We start from the raw sequence: 19936 nt of genomic DNA, 5'->3' as shown, positions 1-19936 counted from the left end.
CACTTGCTGGACTTAGAGGAAACTTTTCTGTTTTTAGCTCATCCCTAGCCACGAGACATTTTCATTTTGTCTCGTCACATGGCACGAGACATTTTTGATTTTGCATCTGAACAGTAGAAACTGAAGTGAAGTAGGAGAGAGAGAGAAGATTGCACCCAGATATATCCTGGTTCAGCTGCTAAGTGCAGGGCAGCCTACATCCAGTCTCCATCACAACGATGATGGAATTTTTACTATAATCATCCAGATTACAAATTGTAAAGTGCTAACCCAACTTACAAGGGAATTCCCACAGAATCATGAAACACAACATAGATATACAAAGAAACTCTAAGGACATCTATGGCTTTTTCTTTTAATTTTGCACTCTCTGCCTTTTTTCGCTCTATGGCTTTTTCATACAAACTTCACTGTTTGCCTTTGTTTCATGAGTCTCAAGACATGACAAAATTAAATAGAAAATTACAAAATAGAAAACATTGAAGGAGAAGAGAAATCTGTTAGCTCAGGTAGCTCTGAGAACTCTGTGTCTTGCACTCTCTAATTTTCTCCTTGAATCAAACCATAACTGTTCACCTCTTTTATAGAGAAGTGAAGCCTTCACAATTTGAAAACACACACCCGAGCTTAGCTTCCTTTCCTTCAAAACAAAACCGGTTCGGCCACAGAGAGAGAAGAGGTAACTCATGCAAAAACCAACTTGCAAATACCTCTAGTCCTTCCTTGGTCATCATTCTTCATCAATCCGAGCGCTCCATCCTTGGCTTCCTCTCCAAGATGGATTTCTGGCCCTTGATGCTTCATGATGATGATGGCTTCATCTGCTCCAATCTCTGCCTCTTCCATCACTTCGCCACTCTAGCTACTTCCTGTGGTGGTTGAGCAGAATCAGAGACAAGCCATGCCTCCAAGAATCTCACCTTGCTGGCCGAATCTTCTTCCTTATTTTTGAGTATGAAGGATCCGAGATTACCTCACCAAATCTTACCACATTTGGTGATTATCTCAGCCACAACATACTTTTGGTTTTCTTTTTCTTGCCATCATTAACTTGATGGTCTTGATGCATGCAGCTTTATCTTTTTCCTTTTGGTAGCTTAGTGTAGCTTCCATGGTTGCTGTGACATGACCGAAGGAAGAAGAAAGAAAGATTAGAGAGAGAAGAAAGAAGATATTCAATGGATTTGATCAAAACAATTAAGTAGCAAAGAGAAGGAATAAAAGTGCACTCAAGTTTCCTACTTCCCTTTACTGAGAGGCGTGTAGAATCATTAAAGCCATCAAATCAATTTCTCTCTCATTGTTCCAAGGTCTGCAATAACTCCAATTAATAAAATTTGGATTCCATCAAGGAATAAAAGTGATATCAGTTGGAGCATGCAGTACATAATCAAAGGAATGGGTTTCTTTTGTTAAGTGAATAAAACAATATTGTGCCCCATTGCCTTTTAATTTCGGACCAAGCATTTTTGGTCTCATACCAAGACCTTTAATTGGGCTTGTTATCACAATTGCTGGCCCAATAACAAGAATAATAATTCAGCCATAACAAACAAAATATTTTTGCATCAATGCTGAATATATTCATGAAACACTTGGGCTTGCAATTTTCCTTTTATTTTCGTCCCATATTAAAAGCCTGCAACACAAAATTATTAATTAAAATATGTTTAATGAAAATCAAATTAATAATTTTGTATTTAACTATTTCAATAATGTTTGTTCATCATTAAAATAAATTTGAGTTTTCCAAACTCATCAATGCTAATAACCAGTTTTATGTCATTGCATTTGTTGTGGCAAGGTCTGAGTCGAAAAAGTCATGGAAGTGGTTTCTGAACCTATTACAAGACGACATTGGAGATGTGCAACAACTTGGTTGGAATTTTATGTCTGACATGCAAAAGGTTAGTAAGTCAGATTCTCTATACTTAATTTAAGTACATTTGATGCAAAATGATGAAAGTCCTTCTTGAACCATTCTATTTCAGGGACTGATGCCTGCATTGAAGGAGATAATGCCGAATGCACATGTGCGCAATTGTGTCATGCACATGTGAAAGAATTTCATCAACCATTTCAAGGACTTATATATCAGAAAAATTGTGTGGGACTGTGAAAAATGCACAACTGTGGCTGAGTTCAAGACAAGAATGGAGAGGATGAAGGAAGTTAATCAGGATGCCTGGTCATACCTGATGAAATTTGAACCTGCAACATGGGTAAGGGCCTATTTCAGTCATGGTCCAAAAGTGGACAACCTGACTAACAATATGTGTGAGTCTTTCAACTCCAAGATCACCAAGTACAGGTGCAAGCCTATACTCACAATATGCGAAGAAGTGCGCTGCTACCTCATGAGGCGAATGGTTCAACACAAGAGACTGATAGATTGCCATCATGGAAAGCTTGCACTGGTTCAGGAGAAAAGGTTGAAAAGGCTTGTTAAGCCAAGTAACAAATGGACTGCAGAGTGGATTGGTGATAACGAGCGCAAGCGATTTGAGGTCACACAAAAGGGATCTAAGTTGGATGTGGACCTGATTAAACATACATTTACATGTAACATATGGCAATTAACTGGTCAGTGTGTAATTTTATTTCTCTAAATGTTTCTTGTTAGATTTGCCTGCCTGCTGTTGCTGTTATTTTACTTATGACATTGTTTCTTGTTGGATTTGCTTGCCTGCTGCTACTGTAATTATATTTCACTAATTGTTTCTTGTTGGATTTGCCTGCGTGCTGCTGCTGTTTCCTTACTTGCATATGTCCAATTGTTATCCTCAATTTGTATATGTCTAAGTTGTATATGTCTAATTGTTATCCTTAACTTGTTGGGTTTGCTGGGAAAGGGATGCTGTGCACCCATGCAGTTGCAGCAATCAGAAAAAGACATGACAACATGAAAGATTATGTGCATCCATGGTTATGCATGGAATCACTGAAGAAGACTTACGAGCACTTTATTCAACCTGTTACAAGTGAAGAGTTCTGGATACGGTCTGATCAGACTAGGCCTGCTGCACCTATCATTAAGCGGCCAATTGGTCGTCCAAAGGTACATAACAGGCAGAAGGACCCAGCAGAAACTTTTATCGAAGGTGAAAAACTGAGGAGAAGTTTCTATGTGACCTGCAGCAAGTGTGGTCAAACAGGGCACAACTATAAGACTTGCATGGTGGTGCACGAAATTGTGATCATCAATGGCGCCATCAACATGGTACGCACAATTGCAATCTCAACTCTTTATCACAACTTCGCACAACTAACCAGCAAGTGTACTGGGTCGTCCAAGTAATAAACCTTACGCGAGTAAGGGTCGATCCCACAGAGATTGTTGGTATGAAGCAAGCTATGGTCACCTTGTAAATCTCAGTCAGGCAGACTCAAATGGTTATGGATGATATATGAATAAAATATAAAGATAAAGATAGAGATACTTATGCAATTCATTGGTGAGAATTTCAGATAAGCGAATGGAGGTGCTTTGTCCCTTCCGTCTCTCTGCTTTCCTACTATCTTCATCCAATCCTTCTTACTCCTTTCCATGGCAAGCTGTATGCAAGGGTTTCACCGTTGTCAGTGGCTACCTCCCATCCTCTCAGTGGAAATGTTCAACGCACCCTGTCACGGCACGGCTATCCAGCTGTCGGTTCTCGATCATGTCGGAATAGAATCCAGTGATTCTTTTGCGTCTGTCACTAACGCCCCACAATCGCGAGTTTGAAGCTCGTCACAGTCATTCAATCATTGAATCCTACTCAGAATACCACAGACAAGGTTTAGACCTTCCGGATTCTCTTGAATGTCGCCATCAGTTCTGGCCTATACCACGAAGACTCTGATCTCACGGAATGGCTGGCTCGGTTGTCAGGCGAGCGCTCGGTTGTCGGGCGATCAACCATGCATCGTGTATCAGGAATCTAAGAGATATTCACCCAATCTAAGGTAGAACGGAGGTGATTGTCAGTCACACGTTCATAGGTGAGAATGATGATGAGTGTCACAGATCATCACATTCATCAAGTTGAAGAACAAGTGATATCTTGGAACAAGAACAAGCGGAATTGAATAGAAGAACAATAGTAATTGCATTAATACTCGAGGTACAGCAGAGCTCCACACCTTAATCTATGGTGTGTAGAAACTCCACCGTTGAAAATACATAAGAACAAGGTCTAGGCATGGCCGAATGGCCAGCCTCCCAAAGAGGGTTCAATCATAAAAACATGATCAAAAGATGAAAATACAATAGTAAAAGGTCCTATTTATAGGGAACTAGTATCTTAAGAATTACAAAGATGAGTAAAAGACATAAAAATCCACTTCCGGGCCCACTTGGTGTGTGCTTAGGCTGAGCATTGAAGCATTTTCGTGTAGAGACTTCTCTTGGAGTTAAACGCCAGCTTTTGTGCCAGTTTGGGCGTTTAACTCCCACTTTGGTGCCAGTTCCGGCGTTTAACGCTGGAAATTCTGAAGGTGACTTTGAACGCCGGTTTGGGCCATCAAATCTTGGGCAAAGTATGGACTATCATATATTGCTGGAAAGCCCAGGATGTCTACTTTCCAACGCCGTTGAGAGCGTGCCAATTGGGCTTCTGTAGCTCCAGAAAATCCACTTCGAGTGCAGGGAGGTCAGAATCCAACAGCATCTGCAGTCCTTTTCAGTCTCTGAATCAGATTTTTGCTCAGGTCCCTCAATTTCAGCCAGAAAATACCTGAAATCACAAAAAAACACACAAACTCATAGTAAAGTCCAGAAAAGTGAATTTTAACTAAAAACTAATAAAAATATACTAAAAACTAACTAAATCATACTAAAAATATACTAAAAACAATGCCAAAAAGCGTACAAATTATCCGCTCATCACAAGGGTGTGCCATCCAACCCAAATTGGAAACTTAAGACTAGAAAACCAAGGAAGAAGACCCAAGACAACCTTTCTCTTGTGGTTATACCACTATCACAATCAGCACCTGATGAGCGGATAATTTATACGCTTTTTGGCATTGTTTTTATATAGTTTTTAGTATGATTTAGTTAGTTTTTAGTATATTTTTATTAGTTTTTAAGCAAATTTCACATTTCTGGACTTTACAATGAGTTTGTGCGTTTTTTATGATTTCAGGTATTTTCTGGCTGAAATTGAGGGATGGTGCACGAAATTGTGATCTCTACTTTTCACAACTCAAACATTCCCTAGTAATGGCTCCAAAAACTTGGTGCGCAATACCATAGTCTAAACATAATTTCACAACTTCGCACAACTAACCAGCAAGTGCACTGGGTCGTCCAAGTAATAAACCTTACGCGAGTAAGGGTCGATCCCACGGAGATTGTTGGTATGAAGCAAGCTATGGTCACCTTGTAAATCTTAGTCAGGAAGATTCAAATGGTTATGGATGATATATGAATAAAGCATAAAGATAGAGATACTTATGTATTTCATTGGTGAGAATTTCAGATAAGCGAATGGAGATGCTTTGTTCCTTCCGTCTCTCTGCTTTCCTACTGTCTTCATCCAATCCTTCTTACTCCTTTCCATTGCAAGCTGTATGTTGGACATCACCGTTGTCAGTGGCTACAATCTCGTCCTCTCAGTGAAAATGTTCAACGCACCCTGTCACGGCACGGCTAATCATCTGTCGGTTCTCAATCAGGTTGGAATAGAATCCATTGATTCTTTTGCGTCTGTCACTAACGCCCAGCCTTCAGGAGTTTGAAGCTCGTCACAGTCATTCAATCATTGAATCCTACTCAGAATACCACAGACAAGGTTTAGAACTTCTGGATCCTCTTGAATGCCGCCATCAATTCTAGCTTATACCACGAAGATTCCGATTAAGGGATCCAAGAGATATCCACTCAATCTAAGGTAGAACGGAGGTGGTTGTCAGGCACACGTTCATAGGTGAGAATGATGATGAGTGTCACGGATCATCATATTCATCAAGTTGAAGAACAAGTGATATCTTAGAACAAGAACAAGCTGAATTGAATAGAAGAACAATAGTAATTGTGTTAATACTCGAGATACAGCAGAGCTCCACACCTTAATCTATGGTGTGTAGAAACTCCACCGTTGAAAATACATAAGAACAAGGTCTAGGCATGGCCGAGAGGCCAGCCCCCATGATCTAAGAACTAGACGTCCAAAGATGATCCTAAGATCGAAAATGATCAAAAGATTCAAAGATCTAAAGATATGAAAATCTCAAAATGTTCAAATACAATAGCAAAAGGTTCTATTTGTAGAGAACTAGTAGTCTAGGGTTTACAGAAATGAGTAAATGACATAAAAATCTACTTCCGGGCCCACTTAGTGTGTGCTTGGGCTGAGCATTGAAGCTTCTATGTGTAGAGACTTTTCTTGGAGTTAAACGCCAGCTTTTATGCCAATTTGGGCGTTTAACTCCCATTCTTGTGCCAGTTCCGGCGTTTAACGCCGGGCAGTTTTGAGCTGATTTGGAACGCCGGTTTGGGCCATCAAATCTCGGGCAAAGTATGGACTATTATACATTGCTGGAAAACCCAGGATGTCTACTTTCTAACGCCGTTGAGAGCACGTCAATTGGGCTTCTGTAGCTCCAGAAAATCTACTTCGAGTGCAGCGAGGTCAGAATCCAACAGCATCTGCAGTTCTTTTCAGTCTCTGAATCAGATTTTTGCTCAGGTCCCTCAATTTCTGCCAGAAAATACCTGAAATCACAGAAAAATATACAAACTCATAGTAAAGTCCAGAAAAGTGAATTTTAACTAAAAACTAATAAAAATATACTAAAAACTAACTAAAACATACTAAAAACAATGCCAAAAAGCGTATAAATTATCCGCTCATCACAACACCAAACTTAAATTGTTGCTTGTCCCCAAGCAACTGAAAATCAAATAAGATAAAAAGAAGAGAATATGCAATGAATTCCAAAAACATCTATGAAGATCAGTATTAATTAGATGAGCGGGGTTTTTAGCTTTTTGCCTCTGAACAGTTTTGGCATCTCACTCTATCCTTTGAAATTCAGAATGATTGGCTTCTATAGGAACTCAGAATCTAGATAGTGTTATTGATTCTCCTAGTTAAGTATGATGATTCTTGAACACAGCTACTTTATGAGTCTTGGCCGTGGCCCAAAGCACTCTGTCTTCCAGTATTACCACCGGATACATACATGGCACAGACACATAATTGGGTGAACCTTTTCAGATTGTGACTCAGCTTTGCTAGAGTCCCCAACTAGAGGTGTCCAGGGTTCTTAAGCACACTCTTTTTGCCTTGGATCATAACTTCATTTTTTTTCTTTTTCTTTTTCTCTTTTCTTCTTTTTTTTCGTTTTTCTCTCTCTCTTTTTTTTTGAATATTCACTGCTTTTTCTTGCTTCAAGAATCATTTTTATGATTTTTCAGATCCTCAGTAACATGTCTCCTTTTTCATCAGTCTTTCAAGAGCCAATCATTCATGAGCAACAAATTCAAAAGACATATGCACTGTTTAAGCATACATTCAGAAAACAAAAGTATTGCCACCACATCAAAATAATTAATCTATTATAAAATTCAAAATTCATGCAATTCTTCTCTTTTTCAATTAAGAACATTTTTCATTTAAGAAAGGTGATGGATTCATAGGACATTCATAACTTTAAGGCATAGACACTAAGACACTAATGATCATAAGACACAAACATAAATAAAACATAAAGCATAATTTTCGAAAAATAAGAAAATAAAGAACAAGGAAATTAAAGAACGGGTCCACCTTAGTGATGGCGGCTTGTTCTTCCTCTTGAAGATCTTATGGAGTGCTTGATGTAACACCCTAATATCCAAATCCTTATGCTCGAGTCATAAGTCAATGATATTACGGTGGTACGACTCTCAGGTGGATTTTTAATATATAAATATAGGTAATTTTGAAAGGAGTATTAATCAAGAAGCCTGAAAAGAGTAGAAATAAAATCGCGAAGACGTATCACTCACGTTTCGACAACGAAAAGATGAAACGTGAAGCCGAAAGCGATATACGGATAAGGCATAAAGGAGATTAAGAGATAGATAACAGATAGATATATATAACATAAGTAAATAGCCACTAGTCGCGACCCGCGAAGTTTAGGCCGGCTAGGGTACAATATGAAAGTAGATGACAACAAAATATCCTAATCTCTCCCAAAGGAAACATGAGAGCCTCTATAGGCAAGTTCAAAAAGGGTTCAATTACATAATATAATCTTTTCAAAACAAAGATGGAGAGATTCTAATCAAAACACAAAGTAGAGGAAATAAATATCTTCGCCATCTCTCAGACGAACCGCAGCTCACTTCTGAGCACCTGAACCTGTATCTGAAAAACAAGAAATATATACGGAATGAGAACCCCGGGCCCATGGGTTCCCAGTACGGTAAAAGTGCCAAATAAATCCAATGCACTGCAACAAAAACTCACTAAGCATCCTAAACTCCTTTTCACCAAGTATCCAGCCTAGATTCTCACTAATCCATGAATAGGCATCTGTTGTAAGGGGATTCTAAATCTAGTTCATGTTACACATGTTTTCCCAACTCGCTGATTCTTTCACGAATCAGACTCAGAATCATAAGCAAAACCATTACCAGTTGTTCTGCCTCAGCAACGTTATATCAATACATCATACCCTCGCCTGGAGCTAGTGAAATCACATCACTGCGTCCACCCAGGGGGCTCAAATGATCTCATTCAAAAATCATCATCATTATGCAATCGTATCCTCAATTCATCTCATCAAGAACAGCCCTCAACATCCACCGACACCAACATGAGGGATCTCTTAGTTGTACAAACACAAGCAATACAGACAAGTAATACACAAATAAGGTACAAGTAGATCAAGTAGCACATAATCAGGTAACATAGCATATATGATGTAGAAATCCAAAACACATAGGCAAACCCAAACAATTCAAACATATGCAAATGATGAATGCCTGCCCTATGGCTGATGATATCATCTGTCGGTTATCAAGCCAACCCGACGTGTCCGATAGCTAACCCGGGCACAGTCTCTCTGTTGCGTATTAATATCATTAGAGGGAATATGTGCCCTGTCACCATTAGAGGGTATCTGCGCCCTGTCGCCATTAGAGGGTATCTGCGCCCTGTCGCCATTAGAGGGTATCGGTGCCCTGTCACCCTTACAACCAGAGAGAAAACACAAGCATGCTTACCTGGAGCCAGTGGAACACCCACTACTGCGGCTACTACCCAGGCGTCACAATCTCTGACCTGGAGCAAGTGGGACGAACCACAACCCTTGCTACTACCCAGGTATCTCAAACATTAACCCGGAGCAAGCGGGACGAACCACAACCCTTGCTACTGCCCAGGTATCTCAAGCATATATTCATTCAATCTCAATTCAAATTATCAATCCTCATTGTTATCAAATCTCAAACATTAACCTGGAGCAAGTGGGATGAACCACAACCCTTACTACTACCCAGGTATCAGAGTTACATTCATTCAAAACTCTATAATTAACTCATTTATCATAAACATCCTTTTCCGTCTCATACCCGGAGCAAGTGGACAACGCCACTGCCTACTACCCGGGGTTACTCGCATCTCAGATAGTGGAAGTGCAAATCACAATTATCAATAATTCAGCATAAACATGCAGGAATTCTCATCCATGGATCAACATCCATATCAACCATCCGGCTCACGGTTAAATCCATAACCAGCCAATATTCATAGCATACACAGCTATTCCGGCTCACGGTTCAATCCAGAACCAGCCAATTCATAAACAATTATGGCCCTTCGGCCAATAGCATAACAAGCACTTCCACCACCATCCTCCACATCTCACATAATCATCAATGATCCTCATTGATTATTCATCTTCCCCTTGCTTCACTCGCAAGTTACCTCATTCACTAGCCCTTTTCTAATAGCTAGGCATATCATAACGATTTAGGATATAAGTGGTGAGATCGGAGGCTTAGAAGTATGAGATTTGGCTTTTCAAACTCAAATATCAAATTTGGCATGAAAACAATGCCACGCGTACGCGTACTCCACGCGCACGCGTGGATGTCCTTAAAAACTCATCGACGCGCAAGCGTCATGCACGCTAACGCGTGGACTACAAACTTGCCAATCGGCGCGCACGCGTCAACCACGCGTACGCGCGGGTGTTCTCGTGCCCCAGGCACAACACTGGCACAATTCTGGCATAACTCTCTGGAAAATGGCTGGGCGTTGGGTGCAGCACCATCGGCGCGCCCGCACACTGCGCGCACGCGTGGATGGCGTTTTCTGGAAGATCGGCGCGTACGCGCCAAGTGCGCCCACGCGCAAGGGGTCATTCTGCTAAAAATTTTCTAAGTTAAAAGCTGCAGAATTCACAGATTCAACCCCCAATCTTCCGACGGACATAACTTCCTCATTTTAAATCGTTTTTCACCCGTTCTTCGAACGGCATGGACATCCCGGATCCAATTTCATTTCTAAACAGATTTGGCACAAAACAAAGATCCGTAGTCCAAGTTATGTCCCGTCAAAGTATGCCCAAAAACCCTGTTTTCATATAAAACCACAAAGTGCCATTTTCAAAACAAGCCATTTTCAACTCTTTTTAAAATCAACCAAAACATGCCATTTTCATCCCTTTTCTTTGAAGTCAATCAAAATACATCAATTTCAACATCAAGCCTCCTCAACTCACACATTGACACTTTACCACAATTCACAAACCGCCATATAACCATCTTTACCCATTTCAAACAAGTGGCTAAATTACAAACATATCAACATGTCATACATCCTTCCTCATCCCAATTTCCAACAATACTATTTCGATCCAACCATCATTATACATGATCAATATCATACTCACTATCACGTGGTTTCAACCCCAAATCAACCCCAATCATTTCTCAAGCATATATCACAACATACATATCTCTCATGCATTAACATACCATCAAGGCATCAATAATCATACTTACATATATGACCACATAATATATCTCAACCAAAAATCAAACATGCCTCATCTATACTATTTCACCCAAAATTTACCAATTTCCACACTTCAACTCCTCAAACCTCATTACTCAATAACCAACCCAATCATTCATATTCATTATATGAAATTCATCCAATCACTTGTGTCATCATACAATGCACACATCAACTTACCTTCCTTACCTCTTTCCGGCCTCCGGCCCAAAATTTACGGCCTCCGGCCCAATTTCACAATTTAAATGCATAAATCACAAATCAATACTCATTACCCAATATATCAAATTTTCAATACACCAAGCATACAAGTCCACACAATTCTCAACCCAATCATCAATTCACATTACATACCAACTATGCATATTAGCACCAACCATTTACACAATCCAAACTTAATCCTAGGGGCATCTAGCCTAGGAATTCTCATCACACCACACGGTACTTAAATGAAACTTAAACCGTACCTCTTGTAGCCAAATCAATTGAGCCTCTTCTTTAGAAGTCTCCACCAACCTTAGTCCCAAGCCTCACCAAAGCTCCTCAAGCAACACCAATCTTTCAATTGTGCACCAAGATCATCAAATACACTAACATAACCAATATCACATACATACATCAACCTAGGGCTCATGAAAATGACAACTCACAAGGGTTTGAGCACTTCTTACCTCAACCCATATGAAGTAGGGATAGAACCCACTTAGAATCTATGTTGGAGTATCCCTAAACACCCAAAATCACAAGATTTCAACACTAACTTCCCAAAAACGTGTAACAGTGGGGAATTTCGAAAACTGGGCAGAGATGAATGGAATACTCACCACAAAACTTAGATATAAATGTAGAGGATGAGAAGAGCGACGCGTGGCCGCAAACGGCTCGTCAATCGGAGCTCCGTAGCTCAAGTTATGGTGATTTGAAGATCAAAGAGAGTTAGGTTTTCTCTCTTCTCTTCTCTCTCCCAATTTCAGCGCCCCAACCCTTCTTTTTAGGGTAAAATGAGCTGAAATGCTCATAACTAATGTTTATATATGTTGGGTCTTGGGCCCACTTAGGCCCAGTTCACTTATTGTTGTCCGTTGGCCCAATTTTGGACCAAAACCTTTAAGATTAGCGCTCCAAATCGCACTTTAAATATTTCTACCTCCCCTAATCATAATTCCTCATTTCTTAATATTATTTACTCATAATCAATTTTCTCAGCTGCAGTACCAGACAGGTCTCAGCCGGTACTGTCGGTCAAAATTCCACTGCGCGCTTTTACGCAGAAAACTATGTCTTCCGACTCGGAAAAATTCACTGAATCCAAATATCATATTTAAATCATCAAATTCCAATTGCCAAATATTCCAACCATATTCGCTCCTCCTTAACTTATTATTTAATTAAATTTCGGTTAGACCGGGTATTACATTCTACCCCCCTAACAGAAATTTTCGTCCTCGAAAATTCCATCCATCACTGCGAGTACGCGAGCATAGCCTACCTTTATATCAAACACATAACAGTTCCAAGGTCCTTTTACTCTGCGCGCTTCCGTTGCCGCACTCTGATGTCTTTATTCCTGAGGGTCTCGGTCGTTCGTTCAACGCTGACCAACAGTCTCGTTCCTTACTTTTACCGTCTCATCAATAATATTGCTATCATCGTTAATCATAACCATCATCCCACATCACTATAATCAATCAAAGCTTTCTTCGCTTTTAGAATTCAATGAGTTTGGACTAACAAGCTGACAAACTCTTATGAATCCGCTTCCCTTTAATAATCTATAAAAGCTTTCGAGACACATCTCTTTTGTTGAAGTTACTCAGATCAAAATCATTTTCAAAAGCATGACCAAGTACTCCTTCAAATTCTTGGGAAAATTTTTAACAGCACCTCCCCAAAAATTGGAGTTTACCACTCGTCACGGATTCCCTCAAACCAATCTCAGTACCGCATCAGCATTGCAATTTAAAGGTTTCCAAACGATTCCTCTGAATCCGATCATTACAAATCTTGATCCAAATCCAAAGTCACCATGACCAAACATCATAGCACTCATCTTTCGAACACTACAACTTGCACTCAATCATCATCTAAATCCGACTATGCATCCATGATAATTTCATCACCCGTTCCAGAACCGTTAAGGCTCACAGCCGTAATTAATTCCAATTATCGAGAATCAGTATCCGTATAAGCTCACTAAACTTTTAAGTACTCAAAGCATAAAGCATTTTTAATCATATCCCACTTTTCCTTATTATTACCATACTATGCTAACGCTTTTAGCAAGCTTCCGCTATGCCACTTTGATTTCTCGTCAAGTATTAGCTCCATCACTTATTTCCTCAAGTACCCAACCACAACTTAGCGTGACTGGTATTTCAACTCAACGTTTCTAAATCCATCGTTTAGGACCATTCTTTATCTGTTTAAATCAAAGGAACTAAAAGTCATGGGTTCAATCCGTTTCACCAAAAATCCAGAAATCAACCAACTACATAACAAACACAACACATCATTCTCAACAGAAAGTCATTTACATCACGGGCATTTATCCATTTGTATTAAGGCAATCCCTTACTCGGACCATCCGGTTTGCTTCTCAGTCTAACATTAAGTTCGACATTCCCAGTTTTACTGTACAGGAGGTATTATAAAATCACACACTGCCATTTAAGCCTGATTATTGCAATTACCTCAATCTTACTGCCGCAATCGGCCCGCATCCTGACTCTCTCCTTGTTGGTAATTTCTTGATACATGCCCTGGTAACCCGCACTTGTAACATACGCCTAACCCCAATAGGCATGGCCTATCTGGGTGATGACTTCCACATCTTTGACAGCTCGAAACATCAGAAGAAGTCGATGTCCGCTTTCCCTTACCATTTCTTTGGGACTCCTCACTCGTCGCAAAGTTATTCCGCCCTTGGGGAAAGTGTTGCATGTATCCTCTCTCCTTAAACTCTCGACCCCTTGGTGCAAATCTTTGGTTGTGCTCTCTATGACTTCCTTTCTCTGCAACCATCCTCTTCACACACTCTTCAACAATTCTGCTCTTATTCACCAACTCTGAAAAAGTTCGGATCTCCATTGGTCCCACTGAACTCAAGATGTCACTCCGGAGCCCTCCTTCATACTTAATGCATTTCCATTCCTCGAAGTCTCCCGGAGTTCCCTGACACATGCGAGAAAACCTGAATAACTCCTCAAATTTGTCTGTATACTCAGATACGGACATAACACCTTGCTTCAACCGTAGTAACCCCAATTCCTTGGATGTCCTGGCGGAATTTGGGAAGTACTTCTTATAGAATTCCACCCGGAAGGCATCCCAAGTGATAGGATAATTCCCCTGTTGTAAGAGACGTCGAGCCCCTTGCCACCAATGCGATGCCTCCCCTGTAAGCAGGTAGGTAGCAAATTCAACACACTGCTCCTCGGGTACCAACTGCGCTTGCAACGCTCGCTCCATAGCCTGAAACCAAGTATCAGCTTCAGTCGGATTGGTGGTTCCCTTGAACTTAGGTGGATTAACCTTTAAGAAAGTTGCCAGCGTCATCGGGCCCTGAGCTTCCCTTCCACCATTGCCATTATTGTTTATCTGTTGCCCAAGAGCCTCTGTAGTGGCCTGCATAGCAGCAGCCATATTCTCCAAAGCCGCCATAAGGTTTACCGGGTTATTCAGGTTGACTTCCGGTTCCTACGTGCTAGTACGATCTCTCTCACGTCCCTGACTGGGTCCACGAGGCGCCATTTGGTTCCTATACACACCAAACAATCGATATCAAGTTGATCAGTCTCAATATCGGAAGTATGGTGCTTCAAAGTACCAAAGGTACACTCATGGACTTCATGCTAGATGTATCAGTTAGATACCCTAACTAGCACAGGCACAGACTCAGAGTATGCATTGAAGCATAAGCAGTTCCATCCCTCAGGCTCACGAGGACGAACTGCTCTGATACCATAATGTAACACCCTAATATCCAAATCCTTATGCTCGAGTCATAAGTCAATGATATTACGGTGGTACGACTCTCAGGTGGATTTTTAATATATAAATATAGGTAATTTTGAAAGGAGTATTAATCAAGAAGCCTGAAAAGAGTAGAAATAAAATCGCGAAGACGTATCACTCACGTTTCGACAACGAAAAGATGAAACGTGAAGCCGAAAGCGATATACGGATAAGGCATAAAGGAGATTAAGAGATAGATAACAGATAGATATATAACATAAGTAAATAGCCACTAGTCGCGACCCGCGAAGTTTAGGCCGGCTAGGGTACAATATGAAAGTAGATGACAACAAAATATCCTAATCTCTCCCAAAGGAAACATGAGAGCCTCTATAGGCAAGTTCAAAAAGGGTTCAATTACATAATATAATCTTTTCAAAACAAAGATGGAGAGATTCTAATCAAAACACAAAGTAGAGGAAATAAATATCTTCGCCATCTCTCAGACGAACCGCAGCTCACTTCTGAGCACCTGAACCTGTATCTGAAAAACAAGAAATATATACGGAATGAGAACCCCGGGCCCATGGGTTCCCAGTACGGTAAAAGTGCCAAATAAATCCAATGCACTGCAACAAAAACTCACTAAGCATCCTAAACTCCTTTTCACCAAGTATCCAGCCTAGATTCTCACTAATCCATGAATATGCATCTGTTGTAAGGGGATTCTAAATCTAGTTCATGTTACACATGTTTTCCCAACTCGCTGATTCTTTCACGAATCAGACTCAGAATCATAAGCAAAACCATTACCAGTTGTTCTGCCTCAGCAACGTTATATCAATACATCATACCCTCGCCTGGAGCTAGTGAAATCACATCACTGCGTCCACCCAGGGGGCTCAAATGATCTCATTCAAAAATCATCATCATTATGCAATCGTATCCTCAATTCATCTCATCAAGAACAGCCCTCAACATCCATCGACACCAACATGAGGGATCTCTCAGTTGTACAAACACAAGCAATACAGACAAGTAATACACAAATAAGGTACAAGTAGATCAAGTAGCACATAATCAGGTAACATAGCATATATGATGTAGAAATCCAAAACACATAGGCAAACCCAAACAATTCAAACATATGCAAATGATGAATGCCTGCCCTATGGCTGATGATATCATCTGTCGGTTATCAAGCCAACCCGACGTGTCCGATAGCTAACCCGGGCACAGTCTCTCTGTTGCGTATTAATATCATTAGAGGGAATATGTGCCCTGTCACCATTAGAGGGTATCTGCGCCCTGTCGCCATTAGAGGGTATCTGCGCCCTGTCGCCATTAGAGGGTATCGGTGCCCTGTCACCCTTACAACCAGAGAGAAAACACAAGCATGCTTACCTGGAGCCAGTGGAACACCCACTACTGCGGCTACTACCCAGGCGTCACAATCTCTGACCTGGAGCAAGTGGGACGAACCACAACCCTTGCTACTACCCAGGTATCTCAAACATTAACCCGGAGCAAGCGGGACGAACCACAACCCTTGCTACTGCCCAGGTATCTCAAGCATATATTCATTCAATCTCAATTCAAATTATCAATCCTCATTGTTATCAAATCTCAAACATTAACCTGGAGCAAGTGGGACGAACCACAACCCTTACTACTACCCAGGTATCAGAGTTACATTCATTCAAAACTCTATAATTAACTCATTTATCATAAACATCCTTTTCCGTCTCATACCCGGAGCAAGTGGACAACGCCACTGCCTACTACCCGGGGTTACTCGCATCTCAGATAGTGGAAGTGCAAATCACAATTATCAATAATTCAGCATAAACATGCAGGAATTCTCATCCATGGATCAACATCCATATCAACCATCCGGCTCACGGTTAAATCCATAACCAGCCAATATTCATAGCATACACAGCTATTCCGGCTCACGGTTCAATCCAGAACCAGCCAATTCATAAACAATTATGGCCCTTCGGCCAATAGCATAACAAGCACTTCCACCACCATCCTCCACATCTCACATAATCATCAATGATCCTCATTGATTATTCATCTTCCCCTTGCTTCACTCGCAAGTTACCTCATTCACTAGCCCTTTTCTAATAGCTAGGCATATCATAACGATTTAGGATATAAGTGGTGAGATCGGAGGCTTAGAAGTATGAGATTTGGCTTTTCAAACTCAAATATCAAATTTGGCATGAAAACAATGCCACGCGTACGCGTACTCCACGCGCACGCGTGGATGTCCTTAAAAACTCATCGACGCGCAAGCGTCATGCACGCTAACGCGTGGACTACAAACTTGCCAATCGGCGCGCACGCGTCAACCACGCGTACGCGCGGGTGTTCTCGTGCCCCAGGCACAACACTGGCACAATTCTGGCATAACTCTCTGGAAAATGGCTGGGCGTTGGGTGCAGCACCATCGGCGCGCCCGCGCACACTGCGCGCACGCGTGGATGGCGTTTTCTGGAAGATCGGCGCGTACGCGCCAAGTGCGCCCACGCGCAAGGGGTCATTCTGCTAAAAATTTTCTAAGTTAAAAGCTGCAGAATTCACAGATTCAACCCCCAATCTTCCGACGGACATAACTTCCTCATTTTAAATCGTTTTTCACCCGTTCTTCGAACGGCATGGACATCCCGGATCCAATTTCATTTCTAAACAGATTTGGCACAAAACAAAGATCCGTAGTCCAAGTTATGTCCCGTCAAAGTATGCCCAAAAACCCTGTTTTCATATAAAACCACAAAGTGCCATTTTCAAAACAAGCCATTTTCAACTCTTTTTAAAATCAACCAAAACATGCCATTTTCATCCCTTTTCTTTGAAGTCAATCAAAATACATCAATTTCAACATCAAGCCTCCTCAACTCACACATTGACACTTTACCACAATTCACAAACCGCCATATAACCATCTTTACCCATTTCAAACAAGTGGCTAAATTACAAACATATCAACATGTCATACATCCTTCCTCATCCCAATTTCCAACAATACTATTTCGATCCAACCATCATTATACATGATCAATATCATACTCACTATCACGTGGTTTCAACCCCAAATCAACCCCAATCATTTCTCAAGCATATATCACAACATACATATCTCTCATGCATTAACATACCATCAAGGCATCAATAATCATACTTACATATATGACCACATAATATATCTCAACCAAAAATCAAACATGCCTCATCTATACTATTTCACCCAAAATTTACCAATTTCCACACTTCAACTCCTCAAACCTCATTACTCAATAACCAACCCAATCATTCATATATTCATTATATGAAATTCATCCAATCACTTGTGTCATCATACAATGCACACATCAACTTACCTTCCTTACCTCTTTCCGGCCTCCGGCCCAAAATTTACGGCCTCCGGCCCAATTTCACAATTTAAATGCATAAATCACAAATCAATACTCATTACCCAATATATCAAATTTTCAATACACCAAGCATACAAGTCCACACAATTCTCAACCCAATCATCAATTCACATTACATACCAACTATGCATATTAGCACCAACCATTTACACAATCCAAACTTAATCCTAGGGGCATCTAGCCTAGGAATTCTCATCACACCACACGGTACTTAAATGAAACTTAAACCGTACCTCTTGTAGCCAAATCAATTGAGCCTCTTCTTTAGAAGTCTCCACCAACCTTAGTCCCAAGCCTCACCAAAGCTCCTCAAGCAACACCAATCTTTCAATTGTGCACCAAGATCATCAAATACACTAACATAACCAATATCACATACATACATCAACCTAGGGCTCATGAAAATGACAACTCACAAGGGTTTGAGCACTTCTTACCTCAGCCCATATGAAGTAGGGATAGAACCCACTTAGAATCCATGTTGGAGTATCCCTAAACACCCAAAATCACAAGATTTCAACACTAACTTCCCAAAAACGTGTAACAGTGGGGAATTTCGAAAACTGGGCAGAGATGAATGGAATACTCACCACAAAACTTAGATAGAAATGTAGAGGATGAGAAGAGCGACGCGTGGCCACAAACGGCTCGTCAATCGGAGCTCCGTAGCTCAAGTTATGGTGATTTGAAGATCAAAGAGAGTTAGGTTTTCTCTCTTCTCTTCTCTCTCCCAATTTCAGCGCCCCAACCCTTCTTTTTAGGGTAAAATGAGCTGAAATGCTCATAACTAATGTTTATATATGTTGGGTCTTGGGCCCACTTAGGCCCAGTTCACTTATTGTTGTCCGTTGGCCCAATTTTGGACCAAAACCTTTAAGATTAGCGCTCCAAATCGCACTTTAAATATTTCTACCTCCCCTAATCATAATTCCTCATTTCTTAATATTATTTACTCATAATCAATTTTCTCAGCTGCAATACCAGACAGGTCTCAGCCGGTACTGTCGGTCAAAATTCCACTGCGCGCTTTTACGCAGAAAACTATGTCTTCCGACTCGGAAAAATTCACTGAATCCAAATATCTTATTTAAATCATCAAATTCCAATTGTCAAATATTCCAACCATATTCGCTCCTCCTTAACTTATTATTTAATTAAATTTCGGTTAGACCGGGTATTACATTCTACCCCCCTAACAGAAATTTTCGTCCTCAAAAATTCCATCCATCACTGCGAGTACGCGAGCATAGCCTACCTTTATATCAAACACATAACAGTTCCAAGGTCCTTTTACTCTGCGCGCTTCCGTTGCCGTGCTCTGATTTCTTTATTCCTGAGGGTCTCGGTCGTTCGTTCAACGCTGACCAACAGTCTCGTTCCTTACTTTTACCGTCTCATCAATAATATTGCTATCATCGTTAATCATAACCATCATCCCACATCACTATAATCAATCAAAGCTTTCTTCGCTTTTAGAATTCAATGAGTTTGGACTAACAAGCTGACAAACTCTTATGAATCCGCTTCCCTTTAATAATCTAT

General features: G+C 40.7%; 1 protein-coding gene across 1 annotated transcript; it reads right to left on the bottom strand.

Moving 5' to 3' along the window:
• Positions 1 to 13452: 13452 nt before the first annotated feature.
• LOC130963090 (uncharacterized) lies at positions 13453 to 14468 on the bottom strand. Its single transcript, XM_057889242.1, has 2 exons — positions 13785 to 14468; positions 13453 to 13488 (listed from the first exon to the last, which is right to left on the bottom strand). Exons 1-2 carry the CDS (start codon positions 14466 to 14468, stop codon positions 13453 to 13455), a joined length of 720 nt encoding a protein of 239 aa, XP_057745225.1.
• Between the last annotated feature and the right edge of the window lie 5468 nt (positions 14469 to 19936).

The sequence above is a fragment of the Arachis stenosperma genome, chromosome 2 (assembly GCF_014773155.1).
Source record: "Arachis stenosperma cultivar V10309 chromosome 2, arast.V10309.gnm1.PFL2, whole genome shotgun sequence".
NCBI classification, from domain to species: Eukaryota; Viridiplantae; Streptophyta; class Magnoliopsida; order Fabales; family Fabaceae; genus Arachis; species Arachis stenosperma.
The sequence above is the reverse complement of the archived record's forward strand: the minus strand, read 5'-3'. Positions and strand labels throughout refer to the sequence as shown.

Excerpts from the sequence above, each read along its gene's own strand:
- LOC130963090 (XM_057889242.1), bottom strand. The coding sequence starts at position 14,468 with ATGGAGCGAGCGTTGCAAGCGCAGTTGGTACCCGAGGAGCAGTGTGTT. Across the intron at positions 13,489-13,784 it reads CATGCCTATTGGGGTTAGGC|TTGGTTGATTTCTGGATTTT; the intron begins GTATGTTACAAG and ends TTTGTTATGTAG.